Source organism: Dermochelys coriacea, chromosome 1, assembly GCF_009764565.3.
Source record: "Dermochelys coriacea isolate rDerCor1 chromosome 1, rDerCor1.pri.v4, whole genome shotgun sequence".
NCBI lineage: Eukaryota > Metazoa > Chordata > Testudines > Dermochelyidae > Dermochelys > Dermochelys coriacea.
The window spans coordinates 36,709,686-36,734,864 of NC_050068.2; the positions used below are offsets into that span (position 1 = coordinate 36,709,686).

The 25,179-nt window shown below is 46.4% G+C and overlaps 1 protein-coding gene and 1 long non-coding RNA gene across 7 annotated transcripts in view; one reads left to right on the forward strand and one right to left on the reverse strand.

Annotated features, from left to right (window-relative positions):
• LOC119857098 overlaps positions 1-14,645 on the forward strand; it is a 52,531-nt gene extending 37,886 nt beyond the window's left edge. For 4 of the 5 annotated variants that reach the window (XR_006277601.1, XR_006277597.1, XR_006277600.1 and 1 more), the window contains one exon: positions 5,802-7,655. This is a non-coding gene — a long non-coding RNA (uncharacterized LOC119857098). Of the gene's footprint in view, positions 1-5,801; positions 7,656-14,391 lie in introns of those variants that run through there. The other variant, XR_006277599.1, reaches the window with a different exon arrangement.
• EXPH5 (exophilin 5) overlaps positions 1-24,141 on the reverse strand; it is a 59,593-nt gene extending 35,452 nt beyond the window's left edge. The window contains exon 1 of one of the 2 annotated variants that reach the window (XM_038405479.2): positions 23,460-23,811. In XM_038405479.2, the coding sequence (XP_038261407.1) occupies positions 23,460-23,578 (119 nt within the window). In that variant the 5' untranslated portion in view covers positions 23,579-23,811. Of the gene's footprint in view, positions 1-23,459 lie in introns of both variants that reach the window. The other variant, XM_043504230.1, reaches the window with a different exon arrangement.
• Between the last annotated feature and the right edge of the window lie 1,038 nt (positions 24,142-25,179).

A 25,179-nucleotide genomic window follows, 5' to 3' on the forward strand; every position in this document is an offset into this window, starting at 1 on the left:
TTCATCACCCTGGAGCCAATACCCTCCCAAGGCAGGATCCCCGACCCTGAAGCCAGAGAAGGCAGCTCTGGTGAGTGCACATTTGTAATGAAAGAACAGGGTTTAAAAGGAAGAGTGTTTAATGTTTGATTTGCCCTGAAGAATTGGGATGCATACGCGACCAGTACAGCTCCTGGAAAACTCTGTTAACATGTCTGGGGATGGAGGGGGAAATCCTCCAGGGACATCTCCATGAAGCTCTCCTGGAGGTACTCTGAAAGCCTTTACAGAAGGTTTCTGGGGAGGGCTGCCATATTTGGTCCTTGTTGGCTTTTCTGCAGCTCCAACAGATGCTTCATCATGTCCGTTTGCTCCCCCATTAGCCTCAGCATCGCCTCCTGCCTATACTCTTTGTGCTCACTTAATGCTTTCCTGGCCTCTGCCACTGAATGCCTCCATGCATTAAAGATAAACACAGAAAGATAAAGACCGAATGTTGCTTGAATGCAACCAAAACTCAGTTGATTTTTAGAAATTGATTTTATATAGTCAACTGTGTATGTTCTCACTAAGCGCATTAAGTCGGCGGAGTCAATACCCCGGCTAGCATCGAATTACAGAGTGGTGCACTGTGGATAGCTATCCCACAGTCCCGCAGTCTCCACTGTCCATTGGAATTCTGGATTAAGCTCCCAATGCCTGATGGGGCAAAAATATTGTTGAGGGTGGTTTTGGGTACAGGTCGTCAGTCACCCCTCCCTCCCTCCCTCTGTGAAAGCAATGGAAGACAATCGTTTTGTGCTTTTTTTTCCTGGATTACCCTTGCAGATGCCATAACACAGCAAGCATGGAGCCCACTCAGCTCACCACTTCTGTTGTGAGCATTGTAAATACCTTATACATTATCCTGGATATCTGCATAACCTGGCTAGGAGATACCAGTACGAGGATGATTGTGATGAGGACATGGATACAGACGTTCCTGAAAGCACGGGCGGTGGCAATTGGAACATGATGGCAGCAGTGGGGCTACTTGATACAATGGAACTCCGATTCTGGGCTTGGCAAACAAGCACAGACTGGTGGGACTGCATAGTGTTGCGGGTATGGGATCATTCACAGTGGCTGCAAAACTTCTGCATGCGTAAGGCCACTTTCCTTGAACTTTGGGAGTTGCTTTCCCCCCACCATTAAATGCAGGAATACCAAGATGAAACCTGCCCTGACAGTTGAGAAGCGAGTGGCAATAGCCCTCTTGAAGCTTGCAATGCCTGACTATTACTGGTCAGTCCGGAATTAATTTGGAGTGGGCAAGTCTACTGAGGGGACTGCTGTGATCCAAGTAGCCAATGCAATCACTGACGTTCTGCTATTAAGGGTAGTGACTCTGGGAAATGTGCAAGTCATACTGGATGGCTTTGCTGCAATGGGGTTCCCTAACTGTGGTGGGGCAATAGACAGAACACATATCCCTATCTTGGCACTGGACCACCTTGCCAACCAGTATATAAACCACAAGGGGTACTTCTCAATGGTGCTGCAAGCAATGGTGGATCACAAGGGACGTTTCACAATCATCAATGTGGGATGGCCGGGAAAGGTGCATGACGCTTGCATCTTTAGGAACTCAGGGCTGTTCAAGCAGTTGCAAGAAGGGACTTACTTCCCAGACGAGAAATTACCGTTGGGGATGTTGAAATGTCAATAGTTATCCTTGGGGACACAGCCTACCCCTTGCTCCAAGGGCTCAAGAAGCCGTACACAGCCAGCCTGGACAGTAGAAAGGAGAGTTCAACTATAGGCTGAGCAAGTGCAGAATGGTGATAGATTGTGCCTTCGGACGTTTAAAAGCTTGCTGGTGCTGTTTGCTGACTAGGTTAGACCTCAGCGCAATCAACATTCCCATTGTTATTGCTGCTTGCTCCATAATATCTGTAAGAGTAAGGGGGAGATGTTTATGGAAAGCTGGGAGGTTGAGGCAAATCGCCTGGTGACCGATTTTGAGCGGCCAGAAACCAGGGCGATTAGAAGAGCACAGCTAGGCGCGCATCAGAGAGGCTTTGAAAACCTGTTTCATGACTGGCCAGGCTACGGTGTGACAATTGTGTGCGTTTCTCCTTGCTGCAAACCCACCCCCTTTGTTGATTTTAATTCCCTGTAAGCCAACCACCCTCCCCCCTTCGATCACAGCTGGCAAAGGAAATAAAGTAACTATTGTTTTGAAACCATGCATTCTTTCTTTATTAATTTAAAAAAAGTGAGAACTGCAAGGTAGCCCGGGTAGGGTGGTGTGTGGGAGGAGGGAAGGACAAGGGCACATTGTTTATTGTAGCCACACTACAAATCAAAACTGTTTGAATGACAGCCTTCTGTTGCTTGGGCCATCCTCTGGAGTCTCCCACTTCCCCCTCCCCCCTCCACGTTCTTGGGCATCTGGGTGAGGAGATATGGAACTTGGGGAAGAGGGCAGGCAGTTATACGATGGATGCAGCGGGGGGGGGAGGGTCTGTACACTTGTTGGCTTTCCTGCAGCTCCAACAGACACTTCATCATGTCCATTTTCTCCCTGATTAGCTTCAGCATCACCTCCTGCCTCTGCTCTTCGCGCTCACTTAATGCTTTCCTGGCCTCTGCCACTGAATGCCTCCATGCATTAAGCTGTGCCCTATCAGTGTGGGAGGACTGCATGAGCTCGGAAAACATGCCATTGCGAGTGCGTTTTCTTCGCCTTCTAATCTGCGATAACCTTAGGGACAGAGATGATAGGAGGAGCATAGAAACATTTGCACTTGGGAGGAGATAAAAAGGGAGAGTAAAATTTATGATACATTTCTGAGAACAAAAGGGAGACTTTCACAGCGAATCAAGAAATTCATAGCAGAAAGCACATGTGCTTTAGGTACAAGGTCGCATTTTGCCTTTTACATTGAACGCCTGCCAGTATGGTGACACATCACACACGGCTGGGCAACAGAATTCAGATTCCAGGCAAACATGGTAAGCCTTTTTGTATGCAGGGTTGGCTTCTTCCGCCTTCATAGCATGTGGAAATGTTTTCAAACTGCAGCGCCATCCTTTCCCATAGCAAGCAATGCTTGTTGGGTTTCACATTTAAAAGGAGGAGCTGCGGTTTTCGGGTGGATGTGCAGCACACACCTTCCCCATCCCCACTGCGTGGCTACTCTCTGGGATGATCCCTTCACCCCTCCCCCAGTCATGTGGCTATTCTCCGGGATGATCCCTTTTAGCCAAGCGCAAACAACCCTGTATGAATGGGGTCCTTTTACTGTTCCCTTACAAAAATTCCCCTATTTCAACCAGGTGACTATGAATGATATCACTCTCCAGAGGCTAACACAGAAAGATAAAGACCGAACGTTGCTTGAATTCGACCAAAACCCAGGACCATTTGCTGCCATACTTTGTGCTGCAATGATTCCAGACTATTTGCTACTGGCTTGGAGTGGTAAGGTGTCCTACCGTGGAGGACAAAATAAGGCAGCCCTCCCCAGAAACCTTCTGCAAAGGCTTTCAGAGTACCTCCAGGAGAGCTTCATGGAGATGTCCCTGAAGGATTCCCCCTCCATCCTCAGACACGTTAACAGAGTTTTCCAGTAGCTGTACTGGCTGCAAATGCATCCCAATTCTTCATGGCAAATCAAACATTAAACACTCTTGCTTTTAAACCCTGTTCTTTTGTTACAAATGTGCACTCACCAGAGCTGCCTTCTCTGGCTTCAGGGTCGGGGATCCTGCCTTGGGAGGGTATTGGCTCCAAGGTGATGAAAAGGTCCTGGCTGCCGAGGAGAATGGATTCATCGCTTGCCTGCTGCACATTCTCTTCTTCCTCATCCACAAAAATCTTCCTCCCTGTTGCGTGAGACTCCCCACTTGCAGGTGTGCACAGACCGTGGTGGCCTAGTGGTAGGGTCCCCCCCCAGAATGCCATGCAGCTGATCATAAAAGTGGCATGTATGGGGCTCTGACCCGGAGTGACAGTTTGCCTCCTTTGTCTTTTGGTAGGCTTGTCTGAGCTCCTTAACTTTCACCCAGCATTGCTGTGTGTCCCTGTTGTAGCATCTCTCCACCATGCCCTGTGCGATTTTGGCATATATATTTACATTTCTTCTTTTTTGATCGGAGTTCGGCATGCACAGATTCTTCTCCCCACAGAGCAATTAGATCTAGTGTCTCCCTTTTGGTCCATGCTGGAGCTCGTTTACGATTCTGGGGGGACTGTATGGTCACCTGTGCCGTTGAGCTGACCAAACAGGAAATGAAATTCAAAATTTCCCGGGGCTTTTACTGTGTAGCTGGCTAGTGCATCAGAGTTCAAAGTGCTATCCGGAGCGGTCATATTGGAGCACTCTGAGATAGGTCCCAGAGGCCAATACTGTCAAATTGCATCTGTACTACCCCAAATTTGACCCTGCAAGGTCGATTTTAGCATTACTCCCCTCACCGGGGAGAAGTACTAAAGTTGATTTTAAGGGCCCTTTAGGTCGACGGAACAGGGTTGGTTGTGTCGATGCATTCATTTTAAAATCGACCCAACGTGGCTAAATTTGACCTAACCCTGTAGCGTAGACCAGGGCTAAGTTACAGCGACATACAGCCATTGCAGTAATTACATCGCTTTTGCATGACCACACTATGCACTTTGTGTAGACGTGCGCATCCTCACCAGGAGCACGTGCGCCGATTTAACTGTCAGGGCGGGGCATTGTGAGACAGCTTCTGAAAGGCAGCAACAGGCATTGTAAGCAATGCAATGTCCACACTCATGCTGCGCCAACCTAACTATGTCAACCTAAGCACTACGCCTCTTGCAGAGGTGGAGTTATTAAGTTGGTGTAGTAGGCGTTACATCGCTGGGAGCTACATTTTAGTGTAGACGCTTAGAGTTAGGTTGATGTAAGCTTCCTTAGCTGACCTAACTCTGTAGTGTACACCAGGGCTTGGCTGCGTCTATTTGATTGCTGCATCTAGGAGAGATAATGCCACAAATAAGGGGTTTCTCCACCCCCGCATCTTAGCACTTAAACTGCAAGAGCTCTGTTCACATTAAGCATTTGCAAAAGGTCTTATGGATGGAGGTGGGGAATATTTTAGTGGAAGCAGCACTCTATCTTCTCTGCCCCTTCCAGGAGTTCCACCGCCTATAAATCTTCTCTCCGCCCACCCTCCCAGCCCCCTTGTAAAAAAACCCCCCACAAAATCTGTCCAATATATTTCTCTTAATGAGCTATGATAATAAAAACTGCTACTGTACATCACACAGCTTCAAAGCCCTTACAGCAAAGAAATAATCAGCGGTACCACATACCAGACAGATGCCAGAACATCTGGGAGACAGAACAATAAGCGTGTGAACAATGTGCATGCTAGCTCTAATCACAAGTTTATACGTTTCATTTAACACTGACTGTATTTTGGTAAAGCCTAACCCAGTATGAATGAAGAAGTTAAATTTTAATCAGTCTATAAAGGAACTGATTCCAGAAGACTAAGCTATCACATCACTGATGTAAATTAATCATCATCTCTGGACTTCCTCCCTGGATTTTAATCACAGGAGCAGCCTTGCACCTTATAATTTATAGTTGTCTTTGGTGCCGTAATCTTAAAATGAGCCCCCTCTAGTCAGTGGCAATAGGCTACCTGCATTTCCCCCCCACACACACACTCCAAAGGAGCAATTAAGCATATTAAACCACATCCATGAGTTTCCTTACTGCAGGCATTTTATTCTAGATGTTATTTTTCCTGTATTTAAGCCCAAAACTCGATCTCCATTAACTGCTGTCTGTTCTCCTGGGCAGGAGCATAGGCAGACAGACTGCTTTGAAGTGGAAACCATTGGAACTTCATAACAAGCTGCCAGTGGGCAGCTACAGGAGCAAGAAGCCAGATTTATCCCCATGGAGAGCACACAAATTACCTCGGCTCTGAATGACAGCATAGGAAGCTGGAGTTCACAGAGGAAGCTAAGAAATCAGGAATTCAGATTGTCTAAGTCAAATGCTGCAAGTCCTTAAAGCACAGAACACTAAAAACGGAGATCACGATAGCTATAAGTGTATTCATCACCCAGCTCAAGCTATAGTGCCGTCTCAACCCCTCCGGCACATTAAACCACTTCATTACCAGAGGCTGAAAGAACAGACAGAGAGGAACTTAGTGTCACTGAATCTTGACATCTGAATCTCACTTTTACCTTTTAAGAAACAAGGTGGGTGAGTTAATATCTTTCATTGGACCAACTTTTATTGGTGAGAAAAGCTTTTGAGCCACACAGAGCTCTGCTTCAGGTTCTATCTTGTGTAGTCATAGTTTATTGTGAAGATGTTATTTGTGTGCCATGTTGATGTCAGGGAACAAGTAGGCAAGGCAGAAATTGGAGTATCTTTTTACTGGACCTATGAATAGGTTAGAAAAGACAAGTTCTTGAGTGACAGGTCATTAAGGGCTAATGCCACAGCTGTCAGCTGATCTCTAGAAAGTGGGCCTGATTCTCAATTGTCCTGAACCTGGTTCAGTTATTTACCTTTATGTAGAGTGCATTACGGGTGTACAATGCTACTGTTGTGATTTGGTAATACTTCATAACCGATTTGTGCTGTCTATGCACAGGTATAAATTACTATTGCAGCTGAAGGACAGAGGAAAAAATCAGGCTGTGCAGAACGGCTGATGTACTGCACTTGTCATCACACTGCCTTTAACCAAGATGTTCACAAGCTACTTAGCCATATAATAATAAAACTATAGGTTCATGATGCAATTTAGGGGAAGAATATTTATAATCTTTTAAAGTATGCTGTGTGGGTGTGTAAATTCCAAATGGTAAGTAAGGTAACGTAGCTACTGACCTAACCTGACGATTAGAAGTGACTCTCTTAGATAACGTCCGTTGTAGTGGTTTTGATTTGTATGTAACCAAGAAATGTCTACTCTTTCAGTCTAATGAGTTTTTAGTGGGTCATGAGAAAAGACTTTTCATAAACAAAGTACCATCTCAGTAGATAATGATAACACATTTAGGGAAATCATAGCAAGTCCCTGCTCTTCCATGCAGTATATATACACTTGATGCTTTAAATGTCGTACAGCTGAAAACAATTATAAGCCAAATCTGGAAGAAAAAAAAGTAATCAGAAAAATCTAAATGACAATGGTTTAAGAACACTCTACTACACTGTTTTTCAAAGTTCGAGCTGCAACGGCATGTCAGTCACCGGTTCACTCTGGTCAGCACCACTGACCAGGACATTAAAAGTTCTGTTGGTGGTGCTGCCCAGCTAAGGGAGGCTAGTCTCTCTGTTTCGACACCGCGCTGTGCTCTGGAAGTGGCCAGCAGTGGCTCTGGCTTCTAGGCACGGGGGCCATGGGGCTCCATGTGCTATCCCAACCCCAAGCACCAGCTCTGCACTCCCATTAGCCTGCAGGCGAGAGTTGCACGAAGCCGCTTGTGTGCCTCCACCTAGGAGCTGGACCTGCTGCTGATTGCTTCTGGATGTAGTGCAGTCCCCAGTGCCAGGACAGGTAGGAAGCCTGCCTCTGCACCGTGGCTGCGCCGCTGACCAGGAACTTCTGGAGGCAAGTCCGCACCCCAACCCTGTGCCCCAATCCCCTGCCCCAGCCCTGAGCCCCTCCCAAACCTGGAACCCCTTCCTTCACCCCAAACACCTCATTTCTGGCTCCACCCCAGAGCCTGCACCCCCAGCCCAGAGCCCTGACCCCCTCCTGCACCCCAACCGGTACGAAACTGTGGAAAAACCTGAGTGTCTCTGGATTAAGTTTAGAAGTGTGTGCAACAAGAGTGATGTCATGGTGGGAGTCTGCTATAGACCACCGGACCAGGGGGATGAGGTGGATGAGGCTTTCTTCCGGCAACTCACGGAAGCTACTAGATCGCATGCCCTGATTCTCATGGGTGACTTTAATTTTCCTGATATCTGCTGGGAGAGCAATACAGCGGTGCATAGACAATCCAGGAAGTTTTTGGAAAGCGTAGGGGACAATTTCCTGGTGCAAGTGCTAGGGGAGCCAACTAGGGGGAGCGCTTTTCTTGACCTGCTGCTCACAAACCGGGTAGAATTAGTGGGGGAAGCAAAAGTGGATGGGAATCTGGGAGGCAGTGACCATGAGTTGGTTGAGTTCAGGATCCTGACGCAGGGAAGAAAGGTAAGCAGCAGGATACGGACCCTGGACTTCAGGAAAGCAGACTTTGACTCCCTCAGGGAACAGATGGCCAGGATCCCCTGGGGGACTAACATGAAAGGGAAGGGAGTCCAGGAGAGCTGGCTGTATTTCAAGGAATCCCTGTTGAGGTTACAGGGACAAACCATCCCGATGAGTCGAAAGAATAGTAAATATGGCAGGCGACCAGCTTGGCTTAATGGTGAAATCCTAGCGGATCTTAAACATAAAAAAGAAGCTTACAAGAAGTGGAAGGTTGGACATATGACCAGGGAAGAGTATAAAAATATTGCTCGGGCATGTAGGAAAGATATCAGGAGGGCCAAATCGCACCTGGAGCTGCAGCTAGCAAGAGATGTCAAGAGTAACAAGAAGGGTTTCTTCAGGTATGTTGGCAACAAGAAGAAAGCCAAGGAAAGTGTGGGCCCCTTACTGAATGAGGGAGGCAAGCTAGTGACAGAGGATGTGGAAAAAGCTAATGTACTCAATGCTTTTTTTGCCTCTGTTTTCACTAACAAGGTCAGCTCCCAGACTGCTGTGCTGGGCATCACAAAATGGGGAAGAGATGGCCAGCCCTCTGTAGAGATAGAGGTGGTTAGGGACTATTTAGAAAAGCTGGACGTGCACAAGTCCATGGGGCCGGACGAATTGCATCCGAGAGTGCTGAAAGAATTGGCGGCTGTGATTGCAGAGCCCTTGGCCATTATCTTTGAAAACTCGTGGCGAACGGGGGAAGTCCCGGATGACTGGAAAAAGGCTAATGTAGTGCCCATCTTTAAAAAAGGGAAGAAGGAGGATCCTGGGAACTACAGGCCGGTCAGCCTCACCTCAGTCCCTGGAAAAATCATGGAGCAGGTCCTCAAAGAATCAATCCTGAAACACTTAGAGGAGAGGAAAGTGATCAGGAACAGTCAGCATGGATTCACCAAGGGAAGGTCATGCCTGACTAATCTAATCGCCTTTTATGATGAGATTACTGGTTCTGTGGATGAAGGGAAAGCAGTGGATGTATTGTTTCTTGACTTTAGCAAAGCTTTTGACACGGTCTCCCACAGCATTCTTGTCAGCAAGTTAAGGAAGTATGGGCTGGATGAATGCACTATAAGGTGGGTAGAAAGCTGGCTAGATTGTCGGGCTCAACGGGTAGTGATCAATGGCTCCATGTCTAGTTGGCAGCCGGTGTCAAGTGGAGTGCCCCAGGGGTCGGTCCTGGGGCCCGTTTTGTTCAATATCTTCATAAATGATCTGGAGGATGGTGTGGATTGCACTCTCAGCAAATTTGCGGATGATACTAAACTGGGAGGAGTGGTAGATACGCTGGAGGGGAGGGATAGGATACAGAAGGACCTAGACAAATTGGAAGATTGGGCCAAAAGAAATCTAATGAGGTTCAATAAGGATAAGTGCAGGGTCCTGCACTTAGGATGGAAGAATCCAATGCACCGCTACAGACTAGGGACCGAATGGCTCGGCAGCAGTTCTGCGGAAAAGGACCTAGGGGTGACAGTGGACGAGAAGCTGGATATGAGTCAGCAGTGTGCCCTTGTTGCCAAGAAGGCCAATGGCATTTTGGGATGTATAAGTAGGGGCATAGCGAGCAGATCGAGGGACGTGATCGTTCCCCTCTATTCGACACTGGTGAGGCCTCATCTGGAGTACTGTGTCCAGTTTTGGGCCCCACACTACAAGAAGGATGTGGATAAATTGGAAAGAGTACAGCGAAGGGCAACAAAAATGATTAGGGGTCTAGAGCACATGACTTACGAGGAGAGGCTGAGGGAGCTGGGATTGTTTAGTCTGCAGAAGAGAAGAATGAGGGGGGATTTGATAGCTGCTTTCAACTACCTGAAAGGGGGTTTCAAAGAGGATGGCTCTAGACTGTTCTCAATGGTAGCAGATGACAGAACGAGGAGTAATGGTCTCAAGTTGCAATGGGGGAGGTTTAGATTGGATATTAGGAAAAACTTTTTCACTAAGAGGGTGGTGAAACACTGGAATGCGTTACCTAGGGAGGTGGTAGAATCTCCTTCCTTAGAGGTTTTTAAGGTCAGGCTTGACAAAGCCCTGGCTAGGATGATTTAACTGGGACTTGGTCCTGCTTTGAGCAGGGGGTTGGACTAGATGACCTTCTGGGGTCCCTTCCAACCCTGATATTCTATGATTCTATGATTCTATGAACCCTCTGCCCCAGCCCAGAGCCCCCTCCCACACCCTGAACCTCTCATTCCCGGCCCCACCCCACAGTCCTAACCCCCACACCCAAACCCTCTGCCTCAGTCCTGAATGCCTCACACACCCCAAACCCCTCCATTGGGTCACAGGCATGAATAATTTTCTTCAACTGCGTCCTCAGAAAAAAAGTTTGAAAGCCACTACTCTACTAGATGTCCAAAAAGCCATAATCAAGGAAGAAGGCCATATTGGTTAAAAAAAAAAAAACCTGGTTTACAGGGTAAGTGAAGGCAGCTATAATGTACATAAACAAATGGAAGAAAGGGGAAGTTGATAGTGATGAATATAAATCAGAAGCTAGAAATTGCAGAAAATTTATAAAGGAAGCAAAGGGACAAAGAGAAAGCTATAGCCAACAGAGTTAAGAACAATACAGAATTTAAGTATATTAGGAACAAAAAGAATCCTAATCGTACTGGAAATGGTAGAATCATCAATAACAATGGAGAAAAAAGAGAGAATTGTTCACAATAAATATTTCTGGTATGTATTTGGGGAAACAGATATAGTCTCATCATACAACACACTTTCCTTTCCACTAGTATCTCAGGAAGATGTTAAACAGCAGCTACTAAAGTTAGATATTTTAAAGTCAGCTGCTCCAGATAACTTGCATCCAAGAGTTTTAAAAGAGCTGCCTGGGGAAACTCACTGGACTATTAATGTTGATATTTAATACATCTTGCAACACTTGAGAAGTTCAAGAAGACTGGAAGAAAGCTAATGTTGTGCCACTATTTAGAAAGGATAAATGGATAATTATAGGCCTGTTAGTCTAATATTGGTTGTGGGCATGATAATGAAGCGCTGATACAGGACTCTATTAATCAAGAATTAAAAGGAAGGCGATATAATTAATGCAAATCAACATGGGGTTTATGGAAAATAGATCATGTCAAACTTACTTGATTTTTTTAATGAAGTTACAAGTTTGGCTGATAAAGGTAATAATATTGATGTAATATACTTAGGGTTCTCTAAGGCGTTTGACTTTGTACTGCACAACATTTTGATTAATAAACTAGAATGATGTAAAATTGACATGGCACACATTAAATGGATTAAAAACCTGCTAACTGATAGATCTAAAAATGTAACTGTAAACTGGCAATAATCATCGACCAGGTGCGTTTCCAGGGGGGTCCTGCAGGCATTAGTTCTTGGCCCTATGCTATTTAACATTTTTATCAATATTAGAAATAGAAGAAAACAGAAGCAGCTCTGTTTTCACATTTGCAAATGATACAAAGATTGGGGGAGTGGTAAAGAAAAAAAAAAGACAGGTCACTGGTACAGAGCAATTTGGATTGTTTGGTAAAATGGGTGCAAGCAAACAATATCTGTTTTAATATGCTAAATGTATATATCTAGGAATAAAAATATAGACTAACTGAAAAAGATTTGGGGGGTCATGGTAGATAATGAGCTGAACAGGAGCTACCAGTGTAACACTATCTGGCTTTAAGATTAAATTTGATAAGTTTATGGAGGAGATGGTATGATGGGATAACATGATTTTGGCAATTAATTGATCTTTAAATATTCATGGTAAATAGGCCCAATGACCTGTGATGGGATGGGATCTGAGTTACCCAGAAAAGAATTTTCTGTAGTATCTGGCTGGTGAATCTTGCCCATATGCTCAGGGTTTAGCTGATTGCCATATTTGGGGTCGGGAAGGAATTTTCCTCCAGGGCAGATTGGAAGAGGCCCAGGAGGTTTTTCACCTTCCTCTGTAGCATGGGGCACAGGTCACTTGCTGGAGGATTCTCTGCTCCTTGAAGTCTTTAAACCACGATTTGAGGACTTCAGTAGCTCACACATAGGTGAGAGGTTTTTTTTTTGCAGGAGTGGGTGGGTGAGATTGCATGGCCTGCATTGTGCAGGAGGTCGGACTAGATGATCATAATGGTCCCTTCTGACCTTAGTATCTATGAATCTATGACATGGTGGTCAAAAGGGTTAATCTTATCTGTGGATGCATAAACAGGAGAATCTTGAGTAGGAGTACAGAGGTTTTTTCCTCCTCTGTATCTGGCACTGGTGTGACGGTTGCTGGAATACGGTATCCAGCTCTGGTGCCCACAATTCAAGAAGGATGCTGCTAACTTGGAGAGGGTTTAGGAGAGCCAGGAGAATGCCTAAAGGATTTGACAAAGTGCCTTACTAAAGGATTAGAAAAAGTGATTGCACTCCTTGACTCTGTTAAACTAAATAAAAAGAAACTTAAGGGGTGACTTGATTACAGTCTAAGTATCTACATGGGGAACAAATATTTGATAATGGGAGTTCTTTAATCTAGCAGACTAAAAAGGCATGACCCAAACCAATGGCTAGAAATTGAAACTAGACAAATTCAGACTGGAAATAAGAACTGAAATTGTAACAGTAAGCATAATTAACAATTGAAACAGCTTGCCCAGGGTAGTTGTGGATTCTCCATCACTGGCAATTTTTAAAATCAAGATTGTATTGTTTTCTAAAAGATTTGGTCTAGGAATTATTTTGGGGAAGTTCTATGGCCTGTGTTATACAGGAGGTCAGAATAGATGATCACATTTATTCCCTTCTGCCCTAGGAATCTATGAACGTACAGTGCAGTAATAAATGTTATCATGAACTACTTTATGAAGGTGCAAGAGGCAGACATTTCTCATATAGCCATATTGCTTTTTTTGTACAAAAATGTCACATTGAAAAATAAAAGGGGAAAATAAGGAAAGAGTAGCAGAGTATGTATGAATTCTGAAGTTACATGAATTGGGAAATGAGCTCCAATTAAAAACTAAGATGCCAGTCCTGCAAGCAAATTTGTATGGAAGGAGCTCCGATTGCAGGCAGAGCTCCAAAGTTTGGGGGGATCTACATAGGGTCAGAGGTCTGTTGGCACAGTTCTCATTGCAGGAGTGGGGTTTAAGGGCCAGATTTTTCTCTCAAAATATGCACTTACATTCCTAGGTGATTGAACAGAGTTGTGCACACAAATTTGGGACTAGAATTTGGTCTACAGTATTGCTTACATTGTGTGTATGTGTTTGTGTGTCACACATATATATACACACACACACACGATGACGGTTTATATGTAGCTATAATGCTGTGATGTCATTGTTAGTTTACAATCCAATAATTCTTATTGTTTTTTCTCATAAAGAGCCATTAAATACTTTCAGTGTAAAATACTTCCATCCTTTGTGGAAAGCAGACATTTGTACTTTCTTATGACAAGTCTCCAGGAGGGAGCACAGTGTATCAGTGTCTCCTCTATAGCAGGCATAACTCTGTACCATTTTACCTATATGGTCCCTATTACTATACTATCTGAGGACCTCACACTCTTTCCCATATTTATTCTCTTAACACCCCTATGAGTTAGGGAAATACTGCTACACCTACTTTACTGTGGGAAACCGAGGCACAGAAACTAAATAACTTGTCCAAAGTCATGCAAGTCAATGGTGTGGCAGAGAATTGAACACAGGTCTCCCAAGTCACAGACTTGCACCCTTAAAAATACACCACCTTCCTCCTATGGCTACTGTCTCTGCACTCAGACCAGTATAATTTGATGTCTAAAGGTGCAGTACACAGAACACAAAGGTATCATGGTTTCCTAGTTACATTCACCACGAATTAAAATGAACATAATTATAAGTAATAAAATCCAATTAGATTTAGATCTTATCTACTTCACTTAGCCTTCTTTTGCATTAATGTGTTAGGTCTCAGTTGTTATGGTACCAAAACATGTAACTATTTACAGTGTAGAACTGGAAAAAAAATATATGAGTAATGGTTGCCAAGCCCAGGCATTTATATACGAGTTACTGCACTTAAATATGTCAAGCATAATTGTTCAACTGTTAAAAAAAAAGAGAGTAAATCCCACATCAATTTTTAGTTACACAAATGATCAAGAAAACTCTTTTATAATCTTCTTTTTCTACTTTGATTTCTTTTTCTTACATGAAAATTTAGAATTTATGAAAAGTTCCAGATTGTCAGCTCTAGGAGCTGAAGTCCTTTATTTAGAATAAATCCAGGAATGGTAGAACAAATGTCTCCATGCTGTTCCTGGACAACATGCCTCATCTCTGTCCTGGAAGGAACACCTGCATCAATGAGAAAATCTATGCCACCATCCACCTCAGCTTGGACCAGTCCACACAAGAGATCCACTTCCTGGACACTACGATAATAATAAGTGATGGTCACATCACCACCACCCTATACTGGAAACCTACTGACCACTATGCCTACCTACATACCTCCAGCTTTCATCCAGACCACACCACATGATCCATTGTCTACAGCCAGCTCTACGATACAACCGCATTTGTTCCAACCCCTCAGATGGAGACAAACACTTACAAGATCTCTATCATGCATTCTTACAACTACAATACCCACCTGCTGAAGTGAAGAAACAGATTGATAGAGCCAGAAGAGTACCCAGAAGTCACCTACTAGGGGACAGGCCCAACAAAGAAAATAACAGAACACCACTAACCATCACCTTCAGCCCCCAACTAAAACCTCTCCAACGCATCATCAAGGATCTACAACCTATCCTGAAGGACGACCCATCACTCTCACAGATCTTGGGAGACATGCTAGTTCTTGCTTACAGACAGCCCCCCAACCTGAAGCAAATACTCACCAGCAACCACACACCAGAACCACTAACCCAGGAACCTATCCTTCCAACAAAGCTCATGCCAATTGTGTCCACATATCTATTCAGGGGACATCATCATAGGGCCTAACCACATCAGCCACACTATCAGAGGCTCGTTCACCTGCACATCTACCAATGTGATATATGCCATCACATGCCAGCAATGCCCCTCTGCCATGTACATTGGCCAAACTGGACAGTCTCTACGTAAAAGAATAAATGGACACCAATCAGACGTCAAGAATTATAACATTCAAAAACCAGTCGGAGAACACTTCAATCTCTTTGGTCACTCAATTACAGACCTAAAAGTTGCAATTCTTCAACCAAAAAAACTTCAAAAACAGACTCCAATGATAGACTGCTGAATTGGAATTAATTTGCAAACGGGATACAATTAACTTAGGCTTGAATAAAGACTGGGAGTGGATGTGTCATTACACAAAGTAAAACTATTTCCCCATGTTTATTCCTCCCTCTTCTCCCCCACTGTTCCTCAAACATTTTTGTCAACTGCTGGAAATGGCTCACCTTGATTATCACTTCAAAAGGTTTCTCTCTCTCCCTGCTCCCCCCTCCCCGCTCTCCTGCTGGTAATAGCTCACCTTACCTGATCACTCTCCTTACAGTGTTTATGGTAACACCCATTGTTTCATGTTCTCTGTGTATATAAAATCTCCCCACTGTATTTTCCACTGCATGCATCTGATGAAGTGAGCTGTAGCTCACAAAAGCTTATGCTCGGATAAATTTGTTAGCCTCTAAGGTGGCCCAAGTCCTCCTTTTCTTTTTGCGGATACAGACTAACACGGCTGCTACTCTGAAAAAAAAAGTTTGTCTCCAGGTCCCGGACTTGAAAACTCCATTTGCCCATTCACCATGGAGGAGTAGGAAATTTTAAAGGGTGGCTAAATTCAGTATAAATAAGCAGTTTACAACTCTTATTTTTAAATTGCATGGGGCATAGCCTTGGAAGGCAGGAGATATACATGCAACATTTTTCAAGCCCTGTCAAAGCTCAAGATGGCCTGATCCAAAGGCTGTTGAAGTCAATGGAAGTCTTGACATTGATCTCAGTGTTCTCTGCATCAGGCTCCAAATCAAGCCTCCCTAAGGGTATGTCTGCACTGGAGCAGTAATTCCCAGCTCGAGTAGATATACCCATGCTAGCTCTGATCAAACTAGTGTGCTAAAAATAAAAGTACAGCTGTGGCCACGTGAGCAGCAGGAGGGAGCACCAGTGAAACAAGGATAATTACTACGGTTGGTTGCCCTTGTCTTTCCCTCTCTAGGCCTCAAAAGCTGCTGAGGCATAAGTCTGGATGTTAGAAATCTTCCTTAATGATAAAGGGTTAGAGGACTCTGTCCCATTACTCCTAACTCCCATGGGTCATCTTCACTCATGCAAGTGGTCTCATGCTTCTCATTTTGTGTAAATGAGTAAGAATCACATCTATGAGTAAAGGCTGGAAGATCAGGCTCTTAAAAATGTCAAGTCAGAACAAATTAAATCCCGAGATGCACCAAGTCTGCTCCATAAGCCAAAGGAGCACAATCTGCTATGAGCAGAGAACGCATATGAAAAAGATGCATTCCCTATGCACCATTTTATACATGGCTGCTACAGTAAAACTCTTGGGATCAAGCATCTCAAAGGAGCACAACTCAAACTAAATCCAATACCAGCAAGTGCATTGCCTGCCAAATATAAGGAGTAAGTTCAGTTGGGAGCAATTATTTATTAAGAAACACAAGAGTCCAATTGTAGCAAGTGTTTACAAAACAATGTGAAGAGGATTCATCTTTCTTGCATGCTTTCTGTATTCATAACCCAAGGGGTCATTTACTGCAAAGGGGCAGAGGTACTGAAAATTCATTACTTTGGTTTGACTCTTTAGCTCTAATGTAATCACAATCTGCTCTGGTGCCAGCTGCTCCTATTCCCGTGCCTGGACGGAAACAGTTAATAATCAAGCAAGACAATTTAGAAACAAGAGTGACCGATTCATTCTGTTCCCTTCCTCCTTTATTATCCCCCTCTGCTTCCCTCCCACCAATTGCAGCTGGTGCCCATAAGTGCTGGGGCTGTCAATTACATCCTCACCACTCCCCCTCCACGAGAAAAGGCACCTAAGAATGTGATCCACAAAAGCCATCATGCCAGTGGGGAGCCAACTAAACTAGCCAAAGGGAGATGCTGCCCAGAATGCTGTGTGCTCTCTCTGGGAGATAGGTGCCTAGGGAGAAGCCTAGCTCTGCATAGCAATTCACAAACATGCATCTGCTGCAGAGAGTCAGGCAGCTTGGGCACACAGGGCTTTTCTTGTGGGAATGAGTTAGGTGCTTGCCTTGCTCCACACATGGCCAGAGGAAGTGGTGATGGTGGTACCCACTGTATAACTTTCAGCCCAGTGGTTAGAGACACTGTTCAATTCCCGCCCCTCAGGAGGCTGCTCTAACCATGGAGTTAGGGAATATTTTAATGTGGAGCTTTCTCAGTCTCTCCTGCTGAAGCTGTTTGAGCATAGCTAAATAACAGACGAGTGGTAGGAGAAGGGGGACTGGACCTAGGGTCTCCCAGCTGAATTCCCTAACCACTGGGGTACAGAGTCATTCTTGCTCCCTCTCTTGCTCTCTCTGGCCCAATGATTATTTAAGTATTGATCCACTGTGGAACAGTCATTTGAGCCACAGAGAGAGAGAGCACAAGAAAAAGAGTAGGAATAACTCCGTAGCCCAGTGGTTAGGGCATCCACCTGGAGGCAATGAATCCTAGGTCTAGTTCCCCTGCTCCAAAGATTCTTTCATTTTGTGTTCACAGTGGAACAATTTCAGCAGGAGAGACAAAGGGAATCCCCTTACCCCATCAGAATAGCTAGTACCTCAGTGGTTAAAGCACCACCTGAAAAGTCGGAGATCCCATTCAAATCCCTTCTCCCACCTGACAGAGAGGGGGGAATTAAACCAGGGTCTCCCATATCCCGAGTGAGTGCTCTAATGACAGGGCTAAAACTGATAAGTAGGCTTGGATGGATTAGACTTTTATTGGATAAACGTTGGTAATGTAGATTTCATCATACACACCCAAGCCAATGAAAAAATATTTCCATCAATAATAATCAAAATGTATAGACAGGAAAAGTAAGAAAAATGCTGCCTGAGCAATTAGACTCTCAGACAAAGGCCAGGAGGGACCATCGTGATGACCTAGTCTGACCTCCTGCATGTTGCAGGCCATGGAACCTCACCCACCCACTCCTGTAATAGACCCTAACCTCTGGCTGAGTTACTCAAGTCCTCAAATCATGATTTAAGACTTCAAGTTACAGAGAATCCACCATTTACACTACTTTAAACCTGCAAGTGACCCATGCTACAGAGGAAAGTAAAAAACAAAACAAAACCCAGGGTCTATGCCAATCTGAGAATTTATTAGAGTAAAAATCCAGTGATTTAGATTTTTTGAATTAGGCTTGTTACAAATGGACTAGTAACTGAATAGTAGAAACGGGTATAATTTACTGATCTAAAGATATTTACTTTGTATATTTTGACATGTGATATTGACAATTTGTGTTTTAGCAGTTATAAAACTAACTTTTTGAATCTCAACATCTGTTATTAAATAATTGTCTGACTCCCTCCATAATTTCCCAGATCTGAAAATTTAAAACGATAATCTTTAAAAACAAAACATTATTATCCATCAAAATTATTTTAAAAACCCTGAATTCTGCAAAGCCTAGTTATAAGGTCACTGGCAGCACTACCACAATGATGATTTTGAATGGGATCCAATCTGGTAGACAGCCTCTGAGCACACCTACTGGATTGGGCCTGTATGCAATTTAGACAGCCAAATGACTCGCTTCCCCAGCTCATGGATCGCTCTGCAGCTTAGGTGGGAGGCAGTAGTACATGTGTAATGCCGACCCCGGTCGTCGGCGGGCAGGATCAAACAGGGGACCTCTGGAGCTTAGTGCATGAGCCTCTACCGCATGGGCTAAAAGCCAACTGGCAGTTAGCTAAGTCCGTAGAGCAAATTCATTAATCTCTCTCTCTAGATCGGGGTGGGCAAACTACAGCCCATGGGCTGCATCTGGCCCGCAAACCATTTTAATCCAGCCCTTGAGCTCCCGCTGGGGAGTGGAGTCTGGGGCTTTCCCTGCTCTGGAACTCCAGCCGGGGAGCAGGGTAGGAGATCACTCTGTGCGGCTCCCGAAAGCAGCGGCATGTCCCTATCTCCAGCTCCTATGCGTATGGGCAGTCAGGGGGCTCTGCTCCGTACACTACCCCGGCCCAAGCACCGCCTCCACAGCTCCCATTGGCCAGGAACCACAGCCAATGGGAGCTGCAGAAGTAGTGCCTGCGGATGGAACAGCACCTCCTCATAGGAAACAGAGGCGGGACATGCCGCTGCTTCTGGGAGCTGCTTGAGGTAAGCCCCACCTGGAGTCCGCCCTTGAGCCACACCCCCCGGCTCTCCAACCCCAATTTCGTGAGCATTCATGGCCCACCACACAATTTCCATTCCCAGATGTGGCCTTCGGGCCAAAAAGTTGCCCACCCTGCTCTAAGTGGTCTCGGTTCCACTAGATGGGACACTACAGCACAACCAGAGGGTTGCTCAGAAGGGGGCAGCTGGGGAACTTTTACCACGAAAACTTTAAGTGAGTTTAGGAGCTGACCGGATTTGGCTGAAGTTTTGTGGATCGCAATGGAGCCAAAACTGGGACTTATGTTTATCTCTGGGGCTTACGTATCTAAGTACCTCTGTGGATCTGAGCCTTATTATCTCTGTGCCTCAGTTCCCCACCTGTAAAATGGGGATAATAGTACTTCCCTACCTCACTGGGATGTCATGATGATAAAAAACTTAAAGGCTGTAAGGTGCTCAGATACTGTGGTAATTGGGTCTATATAAGCTCCCAAATAAAATCAACTACCTAAACAATTTGGGGCTCTTCCTATTAAATAAATTCAATACCTGCTCATGGGTCCTCTGCTGTACTTCCAAGCTTTTTTTCCCTGGTCCTTGTGATAATGAACAGGAAGCCTGCTCACACCTTGCCAGGTTACAGACCTGCTTCTTTTAAAAGGACTCACCGGCCATCTCCTCACTCTCTCTGCCTTAGCTTTCTCCACTTAGGCCCCTGGTGCCACTTCACTGGTGGAGATTGTTATCTGTACTGAGGCAGAGCCTGTGCTCAGACAATTTGAAGCAAATCTTCTTTACTTCCAGAGATGACTGGAAAGGCAGCCTGTGGGTGTGCCTGGCCTGACCTCAGACCTGCTCTACCCATTCAATGGAGAAGGTAACAGCCCCACCTCTCCTTCCCCTAGCTCCATTCTATGGTGTTGCTGATACCAGATAATGCCATCCCTTTCCTGACTGCACTATAGGGTGTGGCCCCAAAGGGGCTAGAATCTGATCCCATTCAGGAGTATGTCAAACTGTACTAGGGAACTTTTAGTGTATGGTAGCAGAATCCATATGGCCAGTTAGTGCACGGCAAACTAGTGCACTGCAGATTTACACCCCAGTTTTCTGTGCACTAACTGATATGATATTTTTATCCGAATGAAGACAGTCTTTTCACGGGCACAAACACTTATGTTAGAAACAGACATAATTAAATAATTTTTGGTATTTATTATTCCTATAGCACTTTCAGTGTGTATGGCACTGTATAATCACATGAAGGGTATCACAAACAGCTCCCTGCCTTGAGAAGCTTGCATTCAACAGACTCCTACAAAAGGGTCAGTGGATCTGTTTAGTTGGGTGGATACCTCAGGCCTGCACAATTCTACCTCACAAAACCCATTACAGGGAAACAATCTAAATGGGCTCCATGGCCCCTTGCAGTGCTATTTTTAGTAAAAGTCAGGGACAGGTCACGGGCACTAAACAAAAATTCACGGCCCATGACTTGTACTATATACCCCTAATTAAAACTTGGTCGGGGGGGGGGCACAGATGCTCGGGGGAGGGAGGAGGACAGTTCGGGGACGCTGCGGGTATTGGGGAGGAGGCATGCAGCAGCACGTGGCCCAGGACCCCTGCTGGTGCTGGGGGAAGGGTGCGGGAGGCTTGGCAGGTTTCCTACCCAGCTCCGTGCAGCTTCCCAGAAGCAGCCAGGATGTCCCTGCAGCTACTAGGGGGAGGGAAGGCCAGGTGCTGGCTCTCCAGCTCCCATTGGCTGGGAACTGCAGCCAATGGGAGCTGCGGGGTGGTGCCTGCAGGCAGGGCAGCGTGCAGAGCCCCCTGGCCCCTCCGCCTAGGAGCAGCAGGGACATGCTGGCCACTTCCAGGGAGTGAAAAACGAAGAATTATTATTTTTCGGACAGGAAACTGAGGCACAGATAGATCAAGTGACTTGCCCAAGGTCACACAGAAAGACTCTGGCAATAATTTAACCCGGATCTCTGTCCAGTGCCTTAACCACAAGAGGCTATTTCCACTCTTCTACTCAGCTTACATTCTAAGGCTAACTTAATTGAAATTTAAAAGTAGACCTCTAGCTCAACAATCTATAGTAGAAATACCCCATTATATATTAAGCTTACTTGGATAGCTTTTTCATAAAAAGAAAAACAGAACCATAAATATAGAGATGTAGGACCAAATTCAGACTTGGTGGCAGGTGTAAATCTATTGAATTCAACAGGCGTACTCAGCCCTTTTGAAAAGCTTATTTATATGCCTAATTGTGGCCTTAGAGCTTCACTTTAGGTGCCCATTTTCAAAAATCTTGGCCAACATTTCTACCTCACAACGTTTCCAGCCTTGCAAACAGTCACGCCTGGCCAATCTTTCCCTCCCTATCTTATCGTAATAGGGCAAATCACACAGAAACTAGCTAGGTTTCAGAGTAGCAGCCGTGTTGGTCTGTATCCGCAAAAACGAACAGGAGTACTTGTGGCACCTTAGAGACAAACAAATTTATTAGAGCATAAGCTTTTGTGGGCTACAGCCCACTTCATTGGATGTATAGAATGGAACATATAGTAAGATATTTTGTGTGAATGTGTGTGTGTGTGTGTAGCTATATATACACACACAGATATGTTCCATTCTATGCATTTGATGAAGTGGGCTGTAGCCCACAAAAGCTTATGCTCTAAATTCGTTAGTTTCTAAAGTGCCACAAGTACTCCTGTTCTTTTTGCAGAAACTAGCTAGTGATTGAAGAAAGACAAACACGAACTGGAAACAATGGATTCAGTAGGCACTCCCATTCAGAAGAAAACCTTGGATTTCACTGGGGTTACCCAGGCTATAAGTCAGTCCTGAATTTACTCCCATGTGTTTAACCATGTTAGGCAAGTCCAGTCTGCTGAGGTGCTTCATTTCAGATGACCTTTGCCTTCCTTTTAAAGTTTAAGTGAATGTCATGCTCATGAAAGATGCCAGGGGAAGAACCCTGGAGAACAGGTGCAGCACTCAGGGCAGCCTTCCCCACTCTGTCTCACCAGCACCTCAAATCTGACCTGGACGCACCGTACCTCTAAGGATCACCGGCTATTTCTGTTCAGTGCTTGGCCACTGCTTTGACTGACAACAAGTAACCAGTGTTAGTGGTTATGGGATGTATACACCTGTCCATTAGGAACTGGACTGAGGCCACCCAGTTATTTCACCTAGGTCTTTCACGGCCATCACTGACCTGGGATGAAATCAAACAGGGGACCTAGTGGTGAATCGCCTTATTATCTGTTTCAGTCAGTGGAGGCCTGTACTTTGGTTTTGGAGAGGTGACAAAAGTCAATCTGGAACGTGCCTGAGACTGTCATGGATCATTTCCTTACAGCCCTTATAAAGTATTCATGCCACCCTCGCCGCTCCACCAGGAATCAACCTTCAGCCCACACCCTTTGTCACTGGCAGGTTAAGTGACAGAACGGCCTCCCTGCCGGGGGGGGGGGAGGGAAGAAAGAGGGACCCGGCAGAGCCCTCGGTGCCCCACTCACCGCAAACACAGACGCTTCTTACCCAGCCCGTTGCTGCGTCTCCAGAGATGCTCCTAAATCCTCCCGCATGGGGCAGGAGCATCTGGCTCCCAGTAACCTACCGGCTTTGGGGGGAGGCTTGGGGAGCCGCTAGCAAAGCCGGGGAGCTGCAGCCTCCCCCGGCCGACACGCACACAAACAAATAAGGCCCAACAACCTGCACTGCACCCACCCAGCCCGCCGTGCCCGCCGCCTGGGCGAGCCAGGGCCGCTCGCTGAGGGCACGGGGGTCTGACGCACTCAACCCAGCCCTGCCTCGCTCGCCAGCGCGGCGGGGGAGACCGGACGGGAACCCGGACCACCCGGGGTGGGGGTGGGGGGGCAGCCCGCCGGGAGCAGGAGCGACGCCTCCTACCTGATCCGGTCCCGCTCGGCCCTTTTCAGCTCCGCGTCCCGCTCCAGCACCTGGAAAATCTGCCGGGCTTCCTGCTCGCTGAGGAAGGCGAGATCGAGCTCGCGCAGGGCAGCAGCCATCGCCGCGCAGGGGCTGAGCTGGTCTGGGGGACCGGCTGCGGCTGCGGCTCCAACCCCTCGGCTCCGGGCCCTGCCAGGCTCCCGCCCAGCCCAGCCGCCAGCCCCAACTCGCGGGAAGCACCAACTCCCCCAGGGGCCGGGCACCGCCTGCAGCTGGGGGCGCGGCCCTGGCCAACACCTGCGTGAGTGACGGCCCGCGGAGCGAACCCCGGCGGGGCGCCAGCGGCCGAACGGGGCGCCGGGGCCAATCCCGCGTGCGCAGGGGCGGGCCCTGGGCCGGGGCGGCTAAGCCGCGCTCGAAGTAAGTCGCGTCGGCCTGCCGGGGACGAGGCTGAGTTCGAGGCCGAGCTTTGCTCTGGGCCCTTGACGCGCCTTCGGCAGGGAAGGGGTCGCCTGGCTGGAGGGGCTTCGTCGAGACCCGGGTGAGGGGGTCTGACCCGGGGACGTTTGGCCTTTTCACAAAGGGAGCGGGAGCTAACGCCGCAAACAGACGGCCCGGGGCTGCAGGAAACACGCTGCTGGAGAGAGACCTGCACCGCAGTGAGGAGCCCCGGGCTACGGGGACCCGCCCGGGCCAGCTCCTTTCAAATCCCGGCGTGACCCGTTGGGGGCGAAAAGAAAAGGAGGACTTGTGGCACCCTTAGAGACTAACACATTTCTTTGATTTCAGAGGAGCAGCCGTGTTAGTCTGTATTCGCAAAAAGAAAAGGAGGACTTGTGGCACCTCAGAGACTAACAAATTTATTAGAGCATAAGCTTTCGTGAGCTACAGCTCACTTCATCGGATGCATTTATGCATTTATGCATCCGATGAAGTGAGCTGTAGCTCAGGAAAGCTTATGCTCTAATAAATTTGTTAGTCTCTAAGGTGCCACCGGTACTCCTTTTCTTATTTCATTTCTTTGAGCATAAGCTTTCCTGAGCTTTCCTTCGCTGTGAGATGGGGATGATAAATCAGCCCCGGCTCGCAGCGTTGTTGTGCGGTTTTTAATCCATGGCTGCGAGGGAAAGGGAAGACGTGGACTTTGTGTCCTCGCTTGCAGGGGGGAGCCCAACGTGGGAACGGTTTCCGAGTAGCAGCCGTGTTAGTCAAGTGCTCCTCTTCTTTCTGCAACATAGGAATGGGAGTCGGGAGACGTTGCTTCTAATTCCTGGCTCGGCGGCTAAGCTGCTGTGTGACCCTGGGGAAATCACTCCAGCTGCCTGGGCCTCTGTTCCCCATGCGGCTCTCGGTCTGTTTGGATTGAAAACTCTTCAGGGCAGTGACCAGTGCTTAATTTGAGCTTGTCGTGTCCGTTAGTAAAATAAAAAAAAAAAAAATTGCTTGAGCCCCAGCACCTCTTTCACTACAGATTAAGCACCGGCGGTGCCCCGTGTAATGGGGACCCCCATCTTGGTGGGGGAGATCTACCTGCTACAGTAAACACTAATAATTATTGATACCTGCATAAAGAGAGGGCAAAATGCTACTCAATCTGAATTTTCCAATTACAGAGAAAGTAGGCAGGAGCATTTGACACTTAGCACAGGTGTGAGTGATTTCACAGGCTGCAAAGCAGTGGAGAATCAACGCTTGTTAATTGCCAAGTATTCTAACAACA